We start from the raw sequence: 26,249 nt of genomic DNA on the forward strand, positions 1-26,249 counted from the left end.
ATGCTATTGTAAATGATTTTACTTTAATTAAATTTATTTATTTTGTCGAAAAGCAGACTTCCATAGATATAAGTTTTTAAAAATAGTTAATTGTACAAAAGCAAAATGTGATAATTTATATTTATCCCATGTAATTAATCAAACGTAATAATCTTAATTTCATAAAATTAGTCGAACTCCATAGACCCGCACCCTAAAATTATAAAAAACATTACTCTCCTATCTCATATTATGTGATACTCTTTCCTTTTAAGTCAAAATATTTATAACCTTCATTCATTTTTAAATAAGTGCACCATTTAATTCAGATATACACTTTAATTGAATTTACCAACTTATTTTTTAATTGAATTTATCACTTTCCACATATATAAACTTATGAATATATTAAAAAGATTATGATCAAAATATAAAACTTAAATATACATTTATTTGAAAATAAAATAATTTTTTTTTCAAAAGAAAAACTTATTTTTTATTCTTAATAAAATAATTTACAAATATATACGTTGCCAAATAAAATAGGCCGGAGGTGGAGTACATTTTATTTTGGAGATTGTTACTGATATTGGTATTATCCGTTAAACCAAACGGACCACTAACTAATTCGCTAGTGACCAATCAATCGCAAGGGAAAGAGAAATTAGAGATGACGAAGGCGGCTCTATTTGTGAGGCCAAACGTGGCGGTGCTATGTATCCGGCGATGGAGCACCTCCGTTCAGCCACGTGTACCTTCATTCCTGAAATGCTATTCTATATCTTCCCCTTCCTACCGGCCGATGAACCTCCTTCCTCACATACGGTCCAACATTGAAGCCGATTTCGCCGGTCGACGGAGTTTTAGTATTCGAGCAACTAGCGACACCGGCTCATTTGATTCCCCTCTTATGCAGTCTATGGAGAAAAAGGTTCAATTCATTTACCCCTTTTTCAAAGTATATTGAGTTTGTTGTCCCTATAGCAGACCATGTGTTTCAATTTACGTCAGTCTATTTTCACAATTCGACAGAGTTCTATTACTTCTTTTTTATATTACCTTTAGTATGAAATAACTATATAAAGCAATATTAATCAAATTTCCAGTCCAAAGAATCATTAAAAAGGTTAATTTATTAGACTACCTTCTTTAGTATTAAATACCTATTTAAAACAATAGTAATCAAATTTCGAGTCCAAAGAATCATTAAAAAGGTTCTTTTAGTAAAACACACTGCTTATTTGTCAAGTCCCAATTTATTCACCATATCTACAAATACTGAGATGAAAACATACACAACACTATATGCACGAAATAATCATTAACGCAGGATAGTTATCCAACAAGATACCACATAGCGATTTATGAAAACGACAATAGTTTAGATAACAAATCTCTGACCCAAGTCTCACACCAAGTTCATGGAGCATCTAAACAGAATTACTTGATTGGGCATGCAAACCATATAAGCTAAAAATAACTAAAGATGAATGACAGCCTTCACGAATAATGCGAAGGCTCACCTCAGCGACAGAATCCACATGAAAAGACAGTCAGCCACGAGCCCCTCTCTCTCTGCAACCGTATCTGCAGGTATGCAAGTAAAGAGTGAGCTATATAAATATAACCCAGTAAGATCCTCGACCCACTACTTTAACACCCCTGGAACAAGTGTTAGAAAATACAAGGCACAACAAAATACACAAATAATATATTCATAATATCTTTCATAAAGTAATATCAATAAGATTTCCAAAGAGGTTCAAAAATGCCATCCTATATCTCAACTCAACCTGCAGTCACGACTTGTCATAAACGGCAGTGAAGGTGATCGGCCTAATACCCCGACAAGTCCACAGTAGCATATATAATGCCCCTAAAAATCTACTACGGCAGCATGTTCAAGCCCCTAACATATTACGGCAGCATAAGTAATGCCCCTAATATATTACGGAAGCTACGTATGCCCCTAGAGACTATAATGACAGCGAAGAAAATATATTCAACGCCCCAACCTCACCTCACATTTTACCTCTAACTGATTCTCAATACACTTCACAAAATAAATATCCACAGCTTATTAAAGGTCACATATTCCACCGAGCTCACTCTTGTCCCAACACATGGACTTGGCAGAAAAATTTATTTTTTATAAAGTAAATTTAAAAAACAAGCATCAAAGCTTAAAGTCTCATTTACCTCGAATGCACAATTCAAGCACCACCTTCTAATAAATCAAAATATGTTCCCCAAAACTCAAAGCAGCTTAAACTACACCAAAAAGGGGTTTAATATAGTCAATACCCCATCAACGATCATCCCATGAAATTTCAGAGAAAGTCAATTATCAAAGCTATCGCTTAATCCAATTACTCAAATTATGTACTTCTACCAATTAAAACGCAACTTGTATCCTAGTATGCAGATTTTCAAGTCAAACCTCTACTATGTTCCACTTAAACTTTTGACAGAGATTAATATGAATTTTACAACTGCAAGATAGGAAATTGTCAAATTAGATTATAATATTACACTTTTCATTCACTGATTTCCAGTCAAGCCACTGTAAAGAGGCTAACCTTTTATGTGGTTAATCTTTAATTCCACATTCTTGAGCATCTGGTGCTCAACAGAACCAAAGGAGAGGGACGTTCAAGTTACACACTGTCAAAGTCCATTAGATAATGACTAACTTTACTAAGCCATTAGCCTATCATAAGTCCCAAATAATTTAATTCTATCACTTAATATCATGAGCAACCACCCGCACTACTGCACATATATTTAATTCCATGCTAAAGAACAATGGAAAAGTTTCATACCTTAATAACTGAGAAGCTTTAATCCCACCTTTTAAGTTCCCCAACCTATATTTTTTTTCCTCTTATGCTGTCTGCTGATTTCTTCCAAGGAATAAAAAAAGCCACATGCATATATATAGCCCAACACACAACTTTTCTTTTCTCCCCTAATAATACACTCTTCTTCCACTATTTTTCCCTTTAATCATGAAAGACACAAGGGAGTAGGTGTGGTCCTTTTCCCACTTCAATTAAATTCCCTTAAACAATATTAATAATATGACCCATCTTCCCCTCATAAAAAAATAATAATTTTGGGTTATTACATTCTCCCCCACTTAAAATAATGTTTGTCCTCGAACGGGTCTAGAATCTTACCTGAAATGTCGAATAAGTGAGGATATCTAACTCGCGTCTCCTCCTCGGACTCCCATGTAGCTTCCTCGGTTGGATGATTACGCCATAATACCTTGACTGAAGCTATCTTCTTCGACCTCAACTGTCGCACTTGCCTATCCAGAATAGCTATCGGGCTTTCCTCATACGTCAGATTCTCATCAAGCTCTACATCCTCTGGCTGGATCTACTTGCTTCATGGATTGCTACTATCTCATCAAAGAGAAAGTTTGTTGTATTGATCCTTTCTTCTTGTACGTTGTTCTACATGGATTAGAGGCTATTTATAGCCATTATTGGATAACTTTCAACAAAAGAGTAATGATGTTGTTGGCTATGTGCCAAGATGTAATTGGGCTACATATGTTCATGGACTCCACCATGTTTTATAATAACCCAAAATTCTTTTTTTTTATTGAGGGGGTAGATGGGCCATATTGAAGTGGGAAAAGGGCCACACCCACTCCCTTGTGTCTTTCATGATTAAAGGGAAAAATAGTGGAAGAAAAGTGTATTATTAGGGGAGAAAAGAAAAGTTGTGTGTTGGGCTATATATATATATATGTGTGGCTTCCTTTATTCCTTGGAAGAAATCAGCAGACAACATAAGAGGAAAAAAAATATAGGTTGGGGAACTTAAAGGTGGGATTAAAGTTTCTCAGTTATTAAGGTATGAAATTGAGTTATTATAAAACATGGTGGTGTCCATGAACATAATGGTGGAGTCCATGAACATATGTAGCCCAATTATATCTTGGCACATAGCCAACAATATCATTACTCTTTTATTGAAAGTTATCCAATAATGACTATAAATAACCTCTAATCCATGTAGAACAACGTACAAAAAGAAAGGATCAATACAACAAACTTTCTCTTTGATGAGATAATAGCAATCCATGAAGCAAGTAGATCCAGCCAGAGGATGTAGAGCTTGATGAGAATCTGACGTATGAGGAAAGCCTGATAGCTATTCGGGATAGGCAAGTGCGACAGTTGAGGTCGAAGAAATAGCTTCAGTCAAGGTATTATGGCGTAATCATCCAACCGAGGAAGCTACATGGGAGTCCGAGGAGGAGATGCGAGTTAGATATCCTCACTTATTCGACATTTCAAGTAAGATTCTAAACCCGTTCGAGGACGAACGTTATTTTAAGTGGGGGAGAATGTAATAACCCAAAATTATTATTTTTTTTATGAGGGCTAGATTGTCCATATGCCGCGTCAACACCTCCATAACCAAAGCAAACAAAAACGGGCCAAGAGTAGATCCCTGATGCAATCCTGTCAAGACCGGAAAATGCTCTGAATCTCCTCCCGCCGTCCTCACCTGGGTCTTAGCTCCATCATACATGTCCTTAATTGCTCTGATATACGCCACCAGGACCCTACTCACCTCCAAACATCTCCAAAAGACTTCCCTAGGGACTGTCATATGCCTTTTCCTGTCATATGCCTTTTCCAAGTCGATAAACACCATGTGCAGGTCCTTCTTCCTTTCCCTGTACTGTTACACCAGTCTCCGCACTAGGTGAATTGCCTCTGTCGTAGAGCGCCCGGACATAAATCCAAACTGGTTCTCCGAAATAGACACTAACCTCCTCTACCTCCACTCGACCACTCTCTCCTAAATCTTCATCGTGTGACTCAATAACTTAATACCCCTATAGTTGTTGCAATTCTGAATGTCACCCTTATTCTTATACAGAGGGATCATAGTGTTCCATTTCCAGGCCTCGGGCATTTTCGCCGACTTGAAAATATCATTAAATAGATCCATCAACCACCTTAAACCAGCTTCGCCAGAAAACTTCCAAAAATCCACGGGGATCTCATCAGGTCCCGTTGCTCTACCCCTTCGCATCCTGTGAACAACCTCTCTGACCTCCTCCACCTTAAAACGTTTATAATAACTAAAATCACGACACTTCTCTGATTGCACTAGCTCACTTAACTCAATAACTCTCTCCTCTTCATCATTTAAGAGCCTATGAAAATACGACTATCATCTCTTCTTAATGTGACCATCTTCCACCAACACTCTACCATCCTCCCCTTAATGCATTTCACCTGGTCTAGGTCACGATCCTTCTTCTCTCTAGCCTTAGCCAGCCTAAACAACCTTTTTTCCCCCTCGTTTCTCCTCTAACCCCGCATACAAGCTCTCAAACGCTGTCGTCTTTGCAGCCGTAACTGCTAGCTTAGCTTTCTTCCTCGCTAACTTGTACTCCTCCCTAAACACCCGCTTCTCTTCTTCATCCTTACTCTCAATCAACTTTGCATGCGCCCCCTTCTTAGTCTCTACTTTCTTCTTTACCTCTTCATTCCACCATCAATCCCCCTGATGGTGATCGGCCCGGCCCCTGGACGTACCCAACACTTCACTAGCAGTCTCCTTGATGCACCTAGCCGCCCTATCCCACATACCATCTATGTCTCCCCTACACTCCTACACCCCCATACCTGCCAACTTCTCCCCAATCTCCCGCACATTCACCGGCGTTAGGCCGCCCCACTTAATTCTCGGTCGCCCCTCCTCACCCCTACTCTTCTTACCCTTCTTTATGCCCAAGTCCATCACCAATAGCCTATGCTGGAACTAAAGATTAACCACATAAAAGGTTAGCCTCTTTACAGTGGCTTGACTGGAAATCAGTGAATGGAAAGTGCAATATTATAATCTAATTTGACAATTTCCTATCTTGCAGTTGTAAAATTCATATTAATCTCTGTCAAAAGTTTAAGTGGAACATAGTAGTGGTTTGACTTGAAAATTTGCATACTAGGATACAAGTTTGGCAGTTGCATTTTGAATGGTAGAAGTACATAATTTGAGTAATTGGATTGATCGATAGACTTTGATAATTGACTTTCTCTGAAATTTTACGGGATGATCGTTGATGGGGTATTGACTATATTAAACCCCTTTTGGTGTAGTTTAAGGTGCTTTGAATTTTCGGGAACATATTTTGATTTACTAGAAGGTGGTGCTTGAATTGTGCATTCGAGGTAAGTGAGACTTTAAGCTTTGATGCTTGCTTTTTAAATTTACTTTATAAAAATTAAATTTTTCTGCCTAGTCCATGTGTTGGGACAAGCGTGAGCTCGGTAGAATATGTGACCTTTAATAAGCTGTGGATATTTATTTTGTGAAGTGTATTGAGAATCAATTAAAGATGAAATGTGAGGTGAGGTTGGGGCGTTGAATATATTTTCTTCGCTGTCGTTATAGTCTCTAAGGGCATATGTAGCTGCCCTAATATATTAGGGGCATTACTTATGCTGCCGTAATATGTTAGGGGCTTGTACATGCTGCCGTAGTAGATTTTTTTGGGGCATTATATATGCTGCCGTGGGCTTGTCGGGGTGTTAGGCCGATCACTTCACTGCCATTTATGACAAGTCGTGAGTGTGGATTGAGTTGACATATAGGATGACCTCTTTGGAAATCTTATTGATATTACTTATGAAAGATATTATGTACATATTATTTGTGTATTTCGTTGTGCCTTGTATTTTCTAACACTTGTTCCAGGGGTATTAAAGTAACAGGTCGAGGATCTTACTGGGTTATATTTATATAGCTCACTCCTTACTTGCATACCTGCAGAGAGAGGGGGGCTCGTGGCTGACTGTCTTTTCGTGTGGATTCTGTCGCTAAGGTGAGCCTTCGCATTTTTCGTGAAGGTTGTCATTCATCTTTAGTTATTTTTAGCTTATATCTCCTTTCGTTGAGTTTGCATGCCCAATAGCTGAACTCATGTAATTCTGTTTAGATGCTCCATGAACTTGGTGTGAGACTTGGGTTAGAGATTTGTTATCTAAACTATTGTCGTTTTCATAAATCGCTATGCGGTATCTTGTTGGATAACTATCCTGTGTTAATGATTATTTCGTGCATATAGTGTTGTGTATGTTTCATCTCAGTATTTGTAGATATAGTGAATGAATAGAAAATTGGTTCTCTCGGCAAACGGTGTTGTCGGGAGCCAGTCACGCCTAGGGATTATTTTGGGACGTGACATTATTAAGGGGGCATAAAGTAGCAGGAGCCGTTGCCAAAAAGAAAGTCACAGGAGCCAAGTATTTTGAAACTGTGGGAGTATTTATGTGTTTTCACAGCTTGAGCATTGGTAACTTCTGTGTAAAGATTAAAACTTTAGGGATTACTATAAGACTTTGTTCCGGAGTTTATGCCCTGAATCCTCCATGACAGTGAGTAATTGCTAAATTTGAACTGAAGAGATGTTTTTTATTCTTGATGAAGTAAGTAGATTTCATAAAAGGCATTAGGAAGATGCAATAGGAGACAAAAGATACAAAATGACGATCTGTTCAGCTCATTTCTAAAGTAATAAGGGGTTGTTTGGTATGCGAGATAACGTGGGATATCCTAGGATTAAGCACAGGATAAATTTATATTGTTGACCAAACGCGGTTTAAATTTTATCCCAAGCTTAATCATAGGATATTTCAACCCTATCAAATCCAATTTTCAATTATTCTATCCCATCTCTGATGGGATAAATTAGTCTGTGTATCAAACCACCCCTAAGGAGTCCTTTGGTTGGTGGGATAAGGATAATAATCCCAGGATATCCTGTTGTATTATTTTATCCTTGTTTAGTAATAGATATTATTGTCTCAGGAGGGTGAGATATTCCCACCTACCCTATCCCACAACCAAACGGCCCCTAAAGAGCTAGCGAAATCGAAAAAATGGTCAATGCTAAATGCTAATTACAGGGAACAACTTGCACCAATTAAAGATATTCATTAAGCACCTAGCTTTATGATATTGCTTGTAGTCGAAAGTTCATTAAAGCATTGTTTCTTTTTGTCCAAATACTATTCAGCTGGCTTTCTTAGAAGCTTTTCAAGATATACTCTCTCTGTCTATTGAAATCCGACAGTCTTCTTCCTGCTTATGCCCCGGGTGGGTCAAGTCTAACCTGTCTTTCCAGAACCGCAGTCATAATGAATTCCTTTCATTTGAAAGAAGCCTTTCAAGAAAAGACAATATAGTTGCAAGTTGCTCGAGCAGTGGGTTGAAGCTAACTATTATGGGTATGGAACCTTTTTTTCAAATACTGGATCTTGTGCTAGTAGTTCCTGGCTGTATTCAACGCGGGCCAAACACGTTTCTTATTGAAATAGGAGAATACGTGAACTAACTTGCCGACAGACCTGATATCTACTATTGAAGTAAAAGATCCTACGAGAGCATTTCTGTCTTAAGACGTGGTATAGGACTTGTGTTTCGTGTAAGTTTTTATATTATCTTATATAACCAGAAAATACAAGCAGGGACCAGGATCAAGATTTTCTTGATGTCTTTTTCCGCTTTTCATGAACTCCAACTTTCTTACTTCTCTAGGGCTGAATGGCATTATCCAAAATGTTGATCTGACACTAAGAAATTTCTTCGTGCTCCAAATGCTGATACTTTTTTTTTCTGAACTCTAAAACATCTTATGATCGAGTCTTAATGAGTCTCACTTCTAGATAAGACTAGTTATAAAAGATAAGCAGAGTGACAGAATAGTATGTTGAGTTAGTATTTTCTTTTTGAAACTGGTTACTTTATGTACGTTGAGTTAGTATTAAAGAAGAAATAAGTGTCAAAAAATACCCAAACTATCGTTTCTTTTTGAGTTTCACACCTAAACTATTGGGAGTGTGTGAAACACACCTAACTATCACACTTTAGTTTGAGAAACACACCTCAACTAATATGTGTTGCACTCTCTTTTTTTTTTAAAAGACATGGAAAACAATTTCATCGTTGGCAAAAAGTTAAAGTTCACCGTGTAAAATACTCCATACATCGACATCTCTTCTTAGTGGTGTAAAATAGAGTTTGGAGCCTAAAGGACAATCATCCAAAAATTCAAGAAGGCAACGAAAAATGGAAAAATGCCAAAGGAGCAAAAGCGGGGGAGGCCTCGCGCCTTACTTTTAACCATTTAACAACGTGAGTTAAATGGTTAAAGGTAAGGCCGGTGCACTATCACGCCTTGCAAGGCGGGAACAATGCTCCGTCTCCTTCTTCCCAACGCTGCTAACAAAGCTGACTTTGTAAGAACATGTTAGCAAGATTAGATGGTTTGAGTGGGGTATCCAACTACATTTAGTGCTCATGACTTAATTGTTTTTTTGGTTCAACTTCTTAGTTGCCACATTTACTAGTATTCTTTTTCAATTTTGCACCAATCTTTCATTTAATACCTATATCCTAGTATAGTATTGCGTCTTTTAAAACCCCACACCTACCTTGTTTTTTCTTTCTTCATATTTTTCACATTTTATTTAATAGTAGTAGTTTCTTTTTCTTTTTTACTATGATTTTGCACCTTTCTTCATATTTTTCACATTTAATGATTTTGTGCCAATAATAGAAAGTCTGAAGTTTGAAGAAATTAACCCACTAACCGTATCATCCATTTTCAGCTAAGAACCTAATTATACCCAGTCTATCCCACTAATGTACAATCACTTACCTAGATTTAATCAATTTGTTCTAGCTAAATATGAAATTTTTGATCAATTATTGTTTAAGACAAGTTCGCCTTTTGAAGGAAAAAGGAAGGCGGAGCAGCAATGTCTGCATTAATGGGAAGAAGGAAGGCGGATCACTGTTCCTGCCTTGCAAGGCGTGACGGTGCACCCGCCTTACCTTAAACCATTTAACTATTTAACTGACGCCGTTCAATGGTTAAAGGTAAGGCATGAGGCCTCCCCCGCCTTTGCCTCCCTGGCATTTTCCATTTTTCTTTGCCCCTTGGAAATTTTGGATTAAAAAAGTTGTCCTTTAGGCTCTGAAATCATGTAAAATACTCCATTGCCACGTGGATAAATTTTTCATGCCCAGACGCACCTAGAGGCATGTGTATACAAACACTTAGTCCAGTCAACATTGAGGTGTGTTTCTCAAACTAAAGTGTGATAGGTTAGGTGTGTTTCGCACACTCGCATAGTTTGTGTGAAACTTAAAAAAAGGGGTTGGTTTAGGTGTGTTTTTCATACTTATCTCATTAAAGTAAAAGCATCTTAAAACCTTTCAAAGAATTAGGAGGAAGAAATTGGGGGCAAAAAAAGGAAGAGCTTGAGGTGTAGAACTCAAGGGGCCTTTGATGATGTTTCAGGTTGTTGGAAGGGGCACAAATTAGGAAGAAAGAATCCTTGAGTATGTGCTGTCTTGCAAAATCACTTAAAAGAAGGAACCTTATAAGGATTTGACTTCAAAATTACAAAATATTCCCTTTTCAAAAAAAAGAAGAAGTCAATATTCATGATATTTGTTACGATGGTTAAATTTGTAGAATTGAAGATGATTTTTTTTTTTTAGAATTGAAGATGTTAGGGTTTGAAACGAAAAAAAGGAACAACAGATGAATGAAGCCGCCTCTAGATATTCAGTGAATCATGCAGTGAGGCCCCTCCCCTGGCTTTGATCTAGTGGTAAGAAGAAATGTGTTAGGTGCATGCCATGGATTTGAACAGAAAAGCTTGGTACTTAGGTGGAGAAAGGGGGAGGATCAAGTCGATTATCCACCAAGTTTCAAACCTTGCACCAGTAACCCTTGCAAACAAAAAGATGAACTGGAATTAACTAGGATCACATGTGTTGCATATTTTATCAAATAGCTAACTAGCGCATTGGTGCAACACAACACCTTGATCCATGTGCAATGAACTATTAAAGTTAGGACAAAGATTCAATTTTAATGTTACCTTTCTCAAAAAAAAAAAAAAGATTCAATTTTATAGGCACCGGAATTGTGATGAGTTTTGGGTGATTGTTATAAGTGGCTATATGACAAAGAAATATATAGATGCTGAAAACTATTTGAACTATGAAATCAGAAGAAATAAAGGGGTGCACATTTCTTGACGCTAGTGTTGGGGAATGGGAATAGAAAAGTACTGCAAAAGCAGTAATCAAATATTAGGAAACTCTCATAAAATTCGTCTTGGTGTCATAATGAAGTTAAATTGAACTATGTTTATTGAAAGACTTGATCAAATAAAATAAAAGAAGTATAGTTTGTGTTTTAGATTGAACTTGTGAAGTCCCTTTCAGAGGATCCTTGAACTTAGTTTATAATATTCTCAAATTATTTTAGGGTTTGGATAAGCTTTCGAGACTGTTGGATTAGCTGATTAAAAGTGACTGATTAGCATTCTCATCAAGGTTTGGAAACCACTTTTAGGTGTTGAAGCTGAATTTATAGACAAGCAGTTATATCGTACACGTTTGGATAGAAATGTTGAAACTGATAATTAATAGTCAATATGTTTGGTAAAAAAGTCTTGATAAGCACTTTTATGTTAAAATAACCGAAATGTCCTTAAAGTTTTTACAAAAAAAGAAAAATTTTATAGTACTTTTAACGTATAAAAGGAAGAATTGCAGAAATAGAATGCCGAGAATTAAATGTTATGTTAGGAAGAGTATTTCGGAGATTACATAACTTTTTTTTGATAAAGTACCACGAGATTACAAAAGATATTAGGGATAGAATTGCAAAAGGTTCAGTCAAACCAAGACTGCGTGTAAGCTATAAAATCATAATTTAGGGTGACCAATTTGTGACTTTATCAAAATTATAAAGCACTCTTGTAACTTAAAAGCACCAAAATTGGCTTATGTTGGTGCTTTTAAGACAAAATAAATTTTAGATAATTTTATAGTGTTTACGCATAGATAAGTCAAAAGGTGCTTATAAGCTAGTTTGACCAGCTTATAAGCTTAGCGGGTATTGGGCTGAGGGGGTGTTTGGACGGGCTTCTTTCAAGTGACTTAAAAGCCAAAAGTAGGTAGCAACCTATTTTTGGTTTTTTTTTGGTACTTTTTAAGCCTAAAGTAAAGTGCTTATAAGCACTATTTTGTCTTTGGCAAACACCTCAATATTAAAGTGCTTAAAAGCCAAAAGCACTTAAAAATAAGTCAAGCCAATCACCCTCTAAGCTTATAAGCTGGCCAAATTGGTTTATTAGCACTTTTTAGCTTATCTACGCATTTGGCGAACACCAAAGTGTTTATTAGCCAAAACCAACCATAAGATCCCCAACTTCTGGCATTTAAGCTTATCTTTCGTTTGGCCAAGTATTTTATGATTTTATTCGTAATGGTTTTTCTAATTCTTAACATATCTTTTTTTATTTTTTGAGAAAGGTAACCGTTAATCTACATATATCCATAGGTCCACTATATCAATAATTCTTAACATATCTCTTCCCAAACAAATTCTTACTTCGTCTTCACTTCGTCTTTGTTGTTTTCTCTTTTCATTACACGAATACTTTTAAATTTATACTTTTTTGCCAATATTTTAAGGATATTTTAGTCATTCTAACAACATAACAACTTATGAACACTTTTTTACCAAACACGTCAATTGCTTATGAACAGTTGCAGCAGTTCTATCCAAACATGTACCTGCTTATTTATAAAATCAGCTTCAGCACGTAAAAATGCTTTTCAACGCTTAAACTTGTCACCTGTTTTTTTGATGAAGTAATATCATTGCTGGCATCAAGAAGATGCAAAATAGTAAAACTTATCACCTGTTTACAATCAGTTGATTCAGATAGGTTCTTATAATCAAACACATAAGTTGGTCAAGTTACCGATTTCAGGAAAAAAACAAATAAGTTGGTCATTTGGCTTATAAGTACCTTTTGACTTATCTATGCTTTTGGTAAGTACTAACGTGCAGTAGCTAAGCGCTTAGAACCAAAATCATCCAAAGACATAAATAGGTCACCCCCAACTATTGTTTTCAACTTAGCACTTTTAATTTGATCAAGATTTTTATAATTTTTTCCTTCATATTTTTTCTAATTCTCGAAATACCATTTCCAAACTAAATCCTTAAGTTCCTCTTCGTTCTATGTACGTCATTCCACCTTTTCCTTAAGAAAAATAAAATGTACGTGAGTCACTTTGTCAAAGAACAACTTTTCATCTTTTTACCAAATACATTAGTTATTTGTTATTAGCTTCAGCACTTATATTTACTTATTTTAAAAAAAGCTTCAAACACACAAGTGCGTATAAGTTATAAATACTTAATGCTTACCCACCCACTGTTCTTTGTATGGCCGAAAAAATCTGTCTAGAATCTACCCTTTGGGCCAACCGCAACCTTGGAGCTCGAGAATGACGGCCCCTCCTCTATTCTTCTCCACTTAAATGCCGAACTTAGGTTGGTTGGTGCAGGACAAAATTGTGACCTAACAAGTCCTTCAACCTATGCCGATTGAGCTATACGCCAGGGCATTTATAATCAACTAAACCAAAGTGGCTCATTGTTAACTCCTCTTTTCCCTCATAGTAAGTTTCCGCAAACTGTTCGATGCAGTACTAGTGGTTCGTATTTATACTTAATCATAATCATATACAACAAAGTACAGAATGCTGCTTCTTTCTGGCATATATTAGCTCCTACTTTAACTAAAACATGGCAACAAATGCTTAATCACATCATGTCCACAATTTGAGTTCTGGTAAAGATCTTCTCTTCCTTCTCTTTTGCAATCAATTTCGCTGCAACACCCACTGTTGTATCTAATTGTCCACCTTTTTTGGGTGAGATTTCTATGCAAGTACGCCTGTGTCCAAGGGCATAGCAATTGAAGTAGATTCTTCTTTATTTATGAAATTCCATTCACAAATGGCATTATACTTTTGATATTTGATCTTTTTTTTACGTTTTTTTCATTCTTGTCATGGTTACATAATTAAGGCTGTGGCGTAAGATTACTTTAATAAGGGTTGCAGAACTCGCTTTTAGCTTAATGCTACGTTTGGCTGTACAGATTCCATCCTCCTGTAATATCTGTGTGGATATTACATTCATGTCTTTCATGATAGTGTCACTTGCATCAATATTAATGTCTGGTTGAGATTTAAATATATGTCAACAGATCAAGGAACAGTTGAATGCGGACAGAGTCGTAGTGAAAGATGCTTATGGTGATGGTCGGCATGTCAGGTGAGGTTACTTCTCTAGTAGATGGTGCATTGGACGGGAATACAAAGCTGGTTTACTTAATCAAGTGGCGAACCTATTTGTTGCTATTCTATAGTCATTTTTTTGCTCTCTTTGCAGCATTGATGTAATCTCTTCAGCTTTTGAGGGACAATCTGCTGTGAATAGGCAGAGGATGGTCTACAAAGCCATATGGGAAGAACTTCATAATGTTGTGCATGCAGTTGACCAGATGACTACCAAAACACCAACCGAAGCAGCTGCAGGGAAGTGACTAAGGCGCAATCTACTAGTATCAAAACACCATCTGAGTCAACTACTTTATTTTCAAATCCCAAAACTTTTCAATTGATATCATCATATATACAGTTACGATGAATAAAAGAGAACAATGAATGATGTCAAGTATGTCAACTTTGAAGTAGTATTGCTTAGCATTGTTTGTTAGAGACAGTGCATTGAATACCTGCCATTTTGGAACAACAGTTCATTTTTTAAAACCTAGTGCCTGTCCAAAGGAAGAACAGTTCAAGGGCTTAATACCATGGATAGGGTGACATACTGATGAGAAACAAGTGCTTCAAGAAATTGGATTTCACCATTTGCTCAGTATATATATATATATATATTTACAGAATTTTGGAGGTGGAAGGATATCAGTTTTTTGTGGTGCATCCTTTTCATTTAATTTAAATTTTTGGGCAAAATAAATCAATATTATAGGAGTATTTGAAGTTAGTAATCGCATACCATAGAGTCATTACATTTAATGCTGCTTCTAACATTTACTCCTAAATATGTCTGCCTTGGAACAACGGACAAACTACATAATGGATTATTATTTGTGTCTTGGCAGGTTGAAACTTGCAGCATATTAGCACTACGTAAATTATTTATCATTTGAAAATACTACTACTATTTTAGTATTGAATTAGACTAAAAAAGACAAATTTCTTATCTTTTCGGGAAGTTAGAACTCAGATTGTTTAGGCACAGCTAATACGTACTCGTGAAACACAATTTTCTTGATGCTTACATTTGTCAAACTGTGACGATAACAATAATAGAAAGGCAGAGTGAGTCTGACAATACAACACAATTTGGCTTGCTTAAAAAGCAAATGAACAAGAAAAAAATTGCGTTTCAAAAACTATAAAATGTATCTACTCAAAATTTAAGTCATCAGCTTTGAGAGTCCAATAAAAATGGTTATATCAAACACGTTAGCCGTCACTGAACATTAGGGATCGTTAGGTGGGGTATATAAGAATAGTATTGAATAGAGTGTATTAGAAATGTTGGAATTATTTCTTATTCATTGTGTGATTTGATTATATTAAAAAATAGCATGCATTGCATAATTTCGAAAAAAAAATACTCTCTGTCTTTAATAGATTGAAAACACTACCAAACAAGGAAATACATAATACCAACAACTAATTTGTGTATTAGTTTCTCTCATGCGTCCAATCAAATGACCTTTAATTAGAGACACTGCAATGGAATACGTCTTGTGAGATATAACTAAACCTCGCCGTTGATTAGGATATTATTTGTTGTTATAAAGAACATACAATATAATATAACATGGAAAACCGGTTCCAAAGAAAACTTGCCATTTGCAATGTAGTTGTTACAACTGTTATAAAGAGGTCTGTTTAACATCCCTTTTCCATTCCACTGCCTTAATTGCTTACGCTGCATGCAGAGAAGTAGCTTTCACAAGATATGTGCAAAGTACAGATTTATTTTGAAAACTTGGTGACCATGAGACGATAAGAGATTTTAATGTGTTACTTCTCATTCGAAATTGATGTTTACTTTGCATTATTTTCAAGTGGTGTTTGACCTATTGGAAATATTTTTTTCTTTCGGAAAAAAATTCCTTATGTACATATATCCAACAGGTACTTCACATATATGAACTAGTCCTGAAGTGAATGAATATTGATCCCTGTTTAAACAAGATCTTCATGCTGATTCAAATACAAGGAAAATCATTAACATGAGCTAAACAATCAAGAATCGTATAGACATTGGAGCTGTATGAATATATATACATTTACACTTTTCACAAAGTTGTTCTTTGAATTATATATACAAATGAAAATTACCCCGTGTTTGTCCTTTTGGCCAAAAATCTAAATTGCTTGAAGCACCTAAATATATAATCTGTAAACCGAACCAGACCAACAACGTATCTGAGAGCTCACCCAGTCAGCAGAGGTTGGATGGAAGCATCGAAAATTTGGTGTTGTTGAACTCTTTCAAAGTTAACCGGTAGTAGGCAACATTGGATCCATACCAAGGCCAAATTCCCAGAAGCTGCCAGGTTCAACATGCTTTACTTTGCCAAAATATCTAATATGACGAAGCAGCCTGGCTAAATATGTGTTGTGGCATATAGTTGAACTGTCACAGACGACTGCTACATGCTTGCTCGCCCTTGTTATTGCAACATTCATTCGCCTGTTGTCTCCCAAAAAGCCAACGGCCCCCAAATTGTTTGATCGAACCTGGACATCATCAAGCAAAATTATACAAGCATGCACTTATATATCCCCACTCAAATAACTTAGTATATAGCAATCGAGCATCCAAACAGATACTACTGTTTTTTCACTAGTTATATCGGAGGATATGAGATTTCAAATCCCTTAATTTGTAACTTTGATTACTTAAAGGATACTTATCAAGGCAGAGATTAGAACAAAACGAAAGAGCCATCCACAGAAGCGTGTCAAAATGTTACACATCAGTAGAGTGACAGCTTACCATGGATATAATCACAGCATCTGCTTCACGACCTTGGAAGCTATCAATAGTTGCAACATCAACGCCAGTAGCCATTGGAATCTCATCAATCTTGTCTCGAAGTAGTTGCACTTGAGCGACATAAGGAGACTGTACAGCAATGGCTGCAGGAGGAACACCTGCAGAAGATAATTGGTACTTAAACTGATCTATCCTGATGATATATGAAGCAACAAATGTTGAAAAGACATACTAATTCTCCAAAGTAAGTAAAAAACTTTCCTCCATCTCACATGATAAGGATGCCTTCATAAGCTCATCCAAGATACGTGGATGAAGAATTATGAACATGCCGAGAAGGAAAGTTTATGTCGATTCAGTCAGCAGAAGATATTAGAAGGAGAGAAATTATATCCACGAATATCTTGAGCTTATTGGAAGTGTAATACTACTGATTAACTCTTTCATTCAGCTAAGCATTGGAGGTGTCATAAGCATCATCCATATAAACTAATCAACTGAAACATGGCTCTACTGAGTACTGAAGACACTTCCTTCTAGGGAGATGTAGAGGCATAGACATGAAAGGAACGGCCTTCTAGGAACAAAGGAATAACCATCTAAACAAGGTTAAAGGTCTTCCTTTAGCTTCTGAAAGAATGGCGGATTTGGCGTGATACATATAAAAATGTCCTGGTTAAGTAGCTTTTTGTCAAACAGTTCTTCCAGCCATATGGAAGGGGAATTAAAATAGTTGGGTATATATTTCTCTAAAACCTTTTTCATTAAGCTTAACTGCTGTAAAAGAATGGGATTAACGTACAAAGGAACAAAAAATCAGTCATTGGCATTGAATTAGAGAGAAATGTGCAGTTCCAATTGAGATTTCACGAGCTCTTACTTTCAGCACACACTTGGTATAAGTTATAACCAGAGAATACAAAGTTGTCATCAGTCCATCACCAGGAGTCCTGCTAAGCCAGGCCATTCTGGTGGATGGACAGGATACATGCAAGATATTTAATAAGTGATTTCAATAAATGCATACTTTGTTCAGTCGTCGCTTGAGCCACAAAAACACTCATCATGGAAGTTTCATTTATGACTACTTTCAGGAAAATTAAAGGACATATCAATTATCATTTGCAGAGAAAACGAAAATTAAAGAGCACATACCAGCATAAATTAAACTGAATACATGTTGAACAACAATATCTGCTTCCCCTTCATTGTAAAAGGAGCCAGTGCCAGCAGGGTCCAGATGCTCTTCACAACCAACTGATAAGCTTCCGTAAGGCATTCTCGTATCAAGCAATAACAGCGGACACTGTGTAATCCATGTGGGCTGAATGCAGAAATTAGAAGAATTAAAATCATCAAAAGGAATGCTTTCTGTAACCATGTACTTGTTAGTAAAACGATATGCTTAAGTTTCGAACAAGCAAATATCCCTGACTAAGATTGTGAGGCAGTGTCAAGAACAATCAAATGCAGCACCTAGCACATGTCGAAAATGGCAACTCTACAAGAAAAGGGTTCAACAGCAACTTTATTTCTAAGCATAGTATGTGTTGCGTACCAAAATCAATTAACAAGATGTTGAGGAGAGACATTCAAATTTATAGATGAAACTACAGAATATCCGGTAAGACACTATGTGAATTAGGAGTTTAGACCAAAATACTATTTAAGGGTTTAAACTTAAGATTAGGTGTTAGGTGTTCATACAGTTCCATGATATCAAAGAGGTCAAAACTCAAGAGTCTCAAGTCTCATGGCTGCCACAACAAGAATCATTACACCTCAATCTCAAAGAAAGGAGCCTACGTCCTCTTTTGGACTTGTGGGAAGAACAAACTAATAAGGTATCAGAATTCAAATCGTAAGTTATATGTGTAGTGAAAATGGCATGCAATGGTAAAGAGTTCATACCTTGACAAATGGAGAATCCACCAGTAGATGAGAAGCAACAGTTGGAGATGATGTTAAAGATCCACCATACATCTCCTTTGAAGCCCAGCTAGCTATCGCATCATTCATTCTGTACTGTGTTGTTAACTTTGTCGACAGCATCCCGTCATGCAAAGTCGCTGCCCTCTCCAGTAGTGAAACTCCAAGACCACCTTCTAAGGCTTTCCTAGAAAGAATAACAGGAGCAAGCTGGAATTGATCTCCTGCAAGAATACAACGCTTTCCGAGCAATATTGGTATCCAAGACGATGGTTCAATTGCTTGGCCAGCTTCATCTATAATAACCAAATCAAATGCATCCAGCCGTCTTATTAGTGGATCAGCTGCCCCAATATTAGTTGCAAGCACAACGTGAGCAGTTGATAAGATTTCTTTCACAGTTTCCTTCTCTTTCTTCTTGATGGACTTCCCAAGCTGTTTCAGAAGTTGACGTATACCAGCAGCTAAAGAGTCATCCTTAAGACAATACCTCAGGTCCTTTCTAAGATCTGACTTCTTCCTCTCAATTTCTGCTAGGAAATCAGACAGCTTGTTATTCACAATTTCAGCCAAAGATTTTGAAGCTACAGAAGAGGATATTCGTGCAGGATTTCCAACCCGAACAATGTTAATTCCAATATCAGACAACTTTTCAACCATGTTGTCCACAGCTGCATTTGTCGGTGCAGTTACAAGCACCCTTTCACCTTGTTTTACAGCAAGAGAAATCAATTCCTTCAGCAAACCAGTCTTCCCTGTGCCAGGAGGCCCTTGAATTATCATTATAGGCCGATTCTTGTTTAAACCTAATGCAATTGCTTTTCTTTGGGAAGCATCAAAAGATTTTTTGTTTGTAGAATCAGGAAGTTCCACTTCGGCCCAATCTGCCATGTCATTCTCCTCAAGCCACTTAAGGTCTTCATTGTCTCCAAAAAGTGTAGCTACCACCGCTACTGAAGGATTTTTCTTCCGAAACCCTTTCTTCTGAAGCATCATTAAGGCTTCACAATTGCGCTGCCAAAAGGAAAGGGGTGAATACCACATTCTAAGACAGACTATGGTCTCAAACCCAATGAGAACCCAGGAATTCTCAAAAAAATGATGTGGCCTTTTATTTCAACAGAATAAATGTTCTAATCTATCACTAACTTTGTAAAGCAGCAAGAGTTCTTAAACATTTTTATATAAAATTACTCTTTCTCAATCTGAATAATATTCATAGAGGACAGTACTTATCGTAAAGCACTCTGCAACACCTATCAAAAAACTAATGCAACAAAAATAAAGGGCCAAATATGAAAATCAAAGTAGTTTTTTCTTTTTTTTTTTAGTTGTTTGAACGAAACTTATAGTTGTTTCAACTACAGCTCTTACTCCACAAATTGTTCTTGTCAACTGAAAGAGTGCAAAAAGTCATCTTCCGTACTAAGACAACACATTACCGGAAATCCTATGGTGATAAAGAAAAATATAGAGTAACCACAAGATAATGAAGAACTGCTTATTTACCAATGGTAATATACAACTTACAAAAAATAATGGTTATATGCAAGGCGGGCAGGAATTAGTTTCAAGACCTTAAGGGTCTGGAAAGCTTCAGTGACTCTTCCAATTCCTTGATAAGGTCATACCTTAATTACGACAAAGGGAAAAATCATGTAAACAACAAATATACAAAAAGCAGAGAACCTTACACAAAATACAATTCTCTAAAAAGCAAGCAATAATCTATGCAACTGGTATCTCATGGGTGTTATGAAACCCCATTATAAAGAGTAATGCTGCTATGAGCATGTAGGCATCCAATATTATTAAACTTTGACCACAGTCCTGATCAAATAAGAGAGAAAAACCAGCCTCTTTTCTTAATTTCCGAGCTACACCATGGTTAACATGGAATGGTGAAATCATTCCAAAGCCAACTGGAAGGAGGTGTTTTCCTTCGATAAACTTTCTAATTTTCTACCCGAAAGCATAGCATGAATGGAAAATGCCAGGCTACAATCACGAGGAAGTAAGAGAACAAGTGAAGGAAGTGAAAAAAAGGAGAGAAATATCACGTTGTATGAAAAGTAGTAGGAGAACAAGTGAAGAAAGACAGGAAAGAACAAAGAAATGCTCAAAGCATATTTGAACAATGTAAAACAAAATGCGCAACATACAATGTTGATTCTAGAGTAGCAATCACCACAACAGTCATAGTCGCAGAAGTGATACATAGGTTTTTCAAATTTATACCAAACCTCGCAAATGAAGTACGGATTTCTAACAACTGCTATCTGTCCACTAAGAGAAGAGGATCAAGGCATCCATCTATAAACATGCACAATTACGGGTCTAGCGACATGCTAGAATAAGTTGAGGAAAAGAATTTTTCTTATCAAGGAAAATTCACTAATTAGCAAACCTTCCAGAAAACAACTTAATCTTAACTGATATGGGACAGAAAGCTAAACCTGAATCTTTCCATTCAAAATCATAACGCAACAATATTTCACATATTTTTCTCCAAAATGTAGAGAATCACTGCTGGAGTGAGTGTGCCCCTTCTATGATCAACAAATAAGAACGCAGGGAGCTTGGAATGGACTTGGTAGACCCCTTACAGTTTTGCTTCCTCTAAACTAATTAGGTTAACCATATACTAAAACTTTGTCCTTCTGACCTAATCATTTAGTTTCAGCATTCCACAAATTCTTTTTAACTATGATTTCAACAACAAATTTCACCAGACAAAATTGAAGAATAGAAATATACCTCGTACGTGAGTGCATCAGCCAACCCTTGAATACGATCAATGCGAACATTTTTCCCAAAGAGCTTGGAAAAGGTAGTATCTCCTTGAAGTGATTCAAGAGCCAAACTGATACTACATCCATCCTCCCCAAGGTTATGCACAAATCCTTGCATGCAAGAAGTTGCACCAGCGCCTCTACTATCACATATTCTGACACAAACCATGTCCCCAGGAGAGAGGTTAGCTGGAGGCAATCTGTGATTTCCCTCCAATTTGAACAATACTAAATGCATTCCACCTAATCCTGTGTGTTGTAAAGCAAAAACATGTCCCAATTCAATGGAGGCAATAAAGACTGGAAAACATCCATGTGGTTAAAGAAAGTTATATCACCTATAGATGTGCTAACTGCTGTCAAATTGCAGATAGTATCACAGAGTTCCTGCTCAGGCTGCGCATGGCTAACCAAGAATTCAAATGGCTTCTGAGCCTCAGAATTAACATCCGGCGCAGGGACAGCATTCAACTCCTCCTGAGTGAACTCCAATTCAGCATCCCTTTCGATATGAAGCAAGTCTGACATCCGATTGGTGAAATCATCAATCCTACTCTGAATGGCTTTGGCTTTTTCAAGGTCCATTCCCATTACACCAGGAACAGATTTTGGTTGAGAACCCTTCCTTGCAATGGCTTTATGCTGAGCTGCAAGTAAACAGTGTCAGGGAAAACCAACAACAACAACAAACCCAGTGAATTCCCACAAAGTGGAGTCTGGGGAGAGCCACAACCCATCAGCAGAGTTAGAAAAATTTCTTTCTTATCTACCTTGGTGTCCTAAAATATTGGACACCACTACTAATTATACTCCTTTATACAACTTTCAAGAATCCGATACTTCCTTCAATCCATTTTACAGGAACCTCTTTGCCTTTTGGTCTATTTCAAGAAGATTGACATTTTTCAATATTAGGAAACTATGTGATTTATCACAGTCATGACATAACATGACATGACCCAAACACAAGAATTATGGGTATTGATTGATATAGATTTACGAGTCAAAAGCCTTTCTTTTGCTTCATAAACTTTATGTCGAGTCATATATCATCGTATAAAACGAATAAAATTGAACAGTAAGAGTAGCTTTTCTATATCATATTATTTTTCCAATGATTAATCTTTCTCCTTTTACTACTACTATACTAGCAGTACTACTAGTATTTAGATAAACCTTCCAAGCAAATATGTCATGTAAACTGAAATCCGGTGGAGTAATTTCCAGGGGTGTCACCTGAACTAGCAAGATCCTTGAGCAGCTTCCACGACTCTGTGTCACGCCAATCCTGGACGGATGACTTGCGCTGAAGGTCCTGAAGAACATCCCTAAGCTCGCGCTGGAAGTTGTCGAAGAGAGTAGGATAATGAGTGCAAGCCTTCAAGCAAATGGCTTCAAGACCAAGAGGCATAGGGACAGCATTAAGATAAGGCTGAGCTTGAATAACAAAAGTCAATCCTGGTTCCATTCTCTGTTTGAGTTCAGCAAACTCTCCCTGCATCTCTGCGGTAGCGAAATCTAAAGCCATAGCTCTCATTCCTTGAGATAACCACCTCACCACACACTTACCCAAATCTTTACGCCCCAAAGGGTCACCATTTTGATGCAGTGCTCGCACATCCACCGGCCCACCTTCCTGTATGCACTCTTGCTGCTGATTTTTTCTCTTCACCTGCACCTTCTCTATCGCTTTCCCTGATGAACCTTTTGTTGTGACTGCCGGGATCTCACTGTTTTTAACATTTTTGCCTGAACCACCAGTAGTTCCAACATTCTTGGGTTTTCTCCTCCTAGTAGTGACAGCCTTCGTGCCACCACTGCTACTTGCTGTTGCTCGAATCGAAGACGTGAGGGAAATGGAATCAAGAAAGGTGCGATTCTTGATGCTGGAGAGAGCAACAGAGCCAATAAAGGAAGAAAGATTGGATCTTTTTTGACGAGTGAGGCAGCTTGGAACCAAACTGCCGCAGAAGTTACAAGAAGCTTCCATTTTTAGGAGTTTCACTTGCATATTGAATAGAAGTAAACAGGGATCAGGGGGCCATTGAATGAAGCAGCCAGCAGAGGAAAAAAAATATCAAGATTCTTATATAGCTTTTGAGTGTGTGGAGATTGATTAATAATGATATATATGAGGTGAGGGATGGAGGCAGTTAAGAATAGTACTATAATATATAAAGGCAAGTGTGAAGTAGGGATTTTTAGGGCAAGTTTTTAAAGAAGAAAAAGGAAAGAGCGTCATGGTGAAAGCAATGGGAAAGTCGTTATCAACAAGGGGAAGGGGAAGGGGAAGGAGGGTCCCAAGTGAAGTGATGAGAACACGTACTCCTATTGGGTAATTGGGATTCTCTTTGTGAGTTACGTTAGTCCAACGTGTTCAGTTTCTGTCCTCTCTCTTTAGCCTATGGAAAACGCTGTAAAAAAAGATGTGGACGGCCATTGATTCTTCTTTGAGTACCTTTTTGGAACTTTCTTCTTTGTAAACAACCAGGATCACATCTTTGATTTCTCTAACTAAATTGTTGGAACAATAAACAACCTTTGAGCTGCTGTTTGGTTTGTGTTTCACAAGAATATTATAACTAGTTTGCGTCTACTTCACCTGAATAAGTTAAAACATTACATTAAATAGGATATTTATTTTAATAATAAAGATGAATATGATCATTAAATTTAACATCTTTTGATATGTAAATATGAAAAATTTATTTATTAAACCTAATTTTTATCAAAAATATAATCTATCGACATTTATCTATCATCTGTAAATTACAACAATACAATGATAGAGACATCAAAATAATATAATTAAATCTAATTTTTACACACAATTTTTTTTTCAAAATCGTCTGACACTCATCTACCACCTGTAAACAATAACAAAATAATACGATAATTGAGATATCAAAATAATACAGCTAAACCTAACCTTTACATTAAAAAAAATTCTCAAAGTCGACCAACATTTATCTATCACCTGTAAACTGCAATAAAATAATATGATGAAAGTGATATCGAAACAATACAATTAAACTTAAATTTTACACAAAAAGTTCTCAGAGCCGATTGAGATTCATCTACGAACTGTAAGCTACTACAAAATAACAAACGAATAGAGATACTACGATAATACAATTAAACCTAACCTTTACCTAAAAAAAAATTCAAAGTCGACCCACATTCATTTAGCATTGGTTGTTCGGATCGATTTTGTGTTATTGGTTCGGTATATCGGTTTCGATTTTTAAATATGTAAAACCAATAACCAACCAATAAGATATTTTCTTATCGGTTTCGGTTTATCGGTTTTTGGTCCTTAACGGTTCGATTTTCGGTTTAACCAATAAGAAAATACTTATAAAATAGAAATAGTAACAACTTACTTTAAAAAATGAAATCTTAGTTACCGCCAAAATCCTACGCAATGTATTTTACTTTACAAGAATCTTCAAACTTGAATTGAATATTAGTTAGAAAAAAAATTAAATCCTAATTGTTGGAAGCTATAAATGCTTCAAGTTTTTTAATACGATAATAACCGAACTTTATATTGTGTCTTTGTTGCCCTGAATAGGTTAATACCTTGTGAATCACTGAATTATGAATAAGTAATGCATATAATATATATATGCATACACATATCTATCTCTCTCTCTATACATATATATAACACATAGGGATAAAACAATAACTTAGTGTATCCTTATTGGGTTATCGATTTAACCGATAACCCAATAAGCTAAAATCGAAACCGAATCATTTACCCAATAATTTTTTTTATAAAATCAATAAAAAATCGTTAACCCAATAACATTTTTATCGGTTCGGTTTATCGGTCGGTTCGATTTTTGCACATCCCTAGTGCTGACAAAAACAGTGAAGAAGTTGAGGGTTAGAAAATCAAGCATCCACCATCTAGACATGCAATCGAATCAAATTAAATGAACATCAATCATATTCTCTCAATAGGCAAACCGATTTGTTCCGATTTGTTCTCTAGTTTAACGTACATCTCAATATTTATAAAAGTATTTCCTGAATAGAATCCTATTTTAGGAGTATTTTTTTAATTGAACAGTAGAAATGAAAATATTAATTAATTCTCCTACCATATATTTTAGGAGCCTCATATATTTTAGGAAGTCTAGTAGAAAAGGAAAATATTAATTTAATTCTCCTATCATATATTTTAGGAGTCTTATATATTTTAGGAAGTCTAGTTAAATAAAAAATATATATTCTAAGAGTCCCATATATTTTAGAAAATAGAAAAATATTAATTAATTTCTCCTACCATATATTTTAGGAGTCCCATATATTTTAGGAAGTCTAATTAATATAATAAAAAATAATTAAATAAAAAATTAAAAAATAGTAATGAAGGATAAAAAGTTCAAATCACTAAGGATCTTCACACGTTTAATATATTATACATTATAGATATAGATAATAATAATAATAATGCTATGTATATTGTTTGGTTGGTGAAAATTTGGTATATGACATTAACATGGAGTTTAATATTGGCGTAAATTCAGATTTACTCAGCTCAAGTTAATGGAATATTAACTCATAAACAC

The 26,249-nt window shown here is 36.2% G+C and overlaps 2 protein-coding genes across 3 annotated transcripts; one reads left to right on the plus strand and one right to left on the minus strand.

Moving 5' to 3' along the window:
- Nucleotides 1-511: 511 nt before the first annotated feature.
- Nucleotides 512-14,673, plus strand: LOC107862900 (protein BOLA4, chloroplastic/mitochondrial). 2 transcript variants are annotated; one of them, XM_016708609.2, is made up of 3 exons: nt 512-910; nt 14,109-14,176; nt 14,294-14,673. In XM_016708609.2, the coding sequence occupies exons 1-3, from the start codon at nt 650-652 to the stop codon at nt 14,445-14,447; spliced, it is 483 nt and encodes a 160-aa protein (XP_016564095.2). In that variant the 5' UTR covers nt 512-649; the 3' UTR covers nt 14,448-14,673. The 2 variants fall into 2 exon arrangements, with proteins under 2 accessions (XP_016564095.2, XP_047265511.1); XM_047409555.1 differs by lacking the exons at nt 14,109-14,176; nt 14,294-14,673 and adding an exon at nt 8,033-12,625 and having other exon boundaries at nt 539-910.
- Nucleotides 14,674-16,179: 1,506 nt separating this feature from the next.
- LOC107862899 (DNA-binding protein SMUBP-2) lies at nt 16,180-24,167 on the minus strand. The gene is made up of 7 exons (XM_016708608.2): nt 22,906-24,167; nt 22,008-22,316; nt 21,635-21,918; nt 18,860-19,891; nt 18,104-18,272; nt 16,949-17,106; nt 16,180-16,689 (listed from the first exon to the last, which is right to left on the minus strand). Exons 1-7 carry the CDS (start codon nt 23,678-23,680, stop codon nt 16,447-16,449), a joined length of 2,970 nt encoding a protein of 989 aa, XP_016564094.1. The 5' UTR covers nt 23,681-24,167; the 3' UTR covers nt 16,180-16,446.
- Nucleotides 24,168-26,249: the final 2,082 nt, after the last annotated feature.

This window comes from Capsicum annuum, chromosome 3 (genome assembly GCF_002878395.1).
Source record: "Capsicum annuum cultivar UCD-10X-F1 chromosome 3, UCD10Xv1.1, whole genome shotgun sequence".
In the NCBI taxonomy this organism is placed as follows: domain Eukaryota; kingdom Viridiplantae; phylum Streptophyta; class Magnoliopsida; order Solanales; family Solanaceae; genus Capsicum; species Capsicum annuum.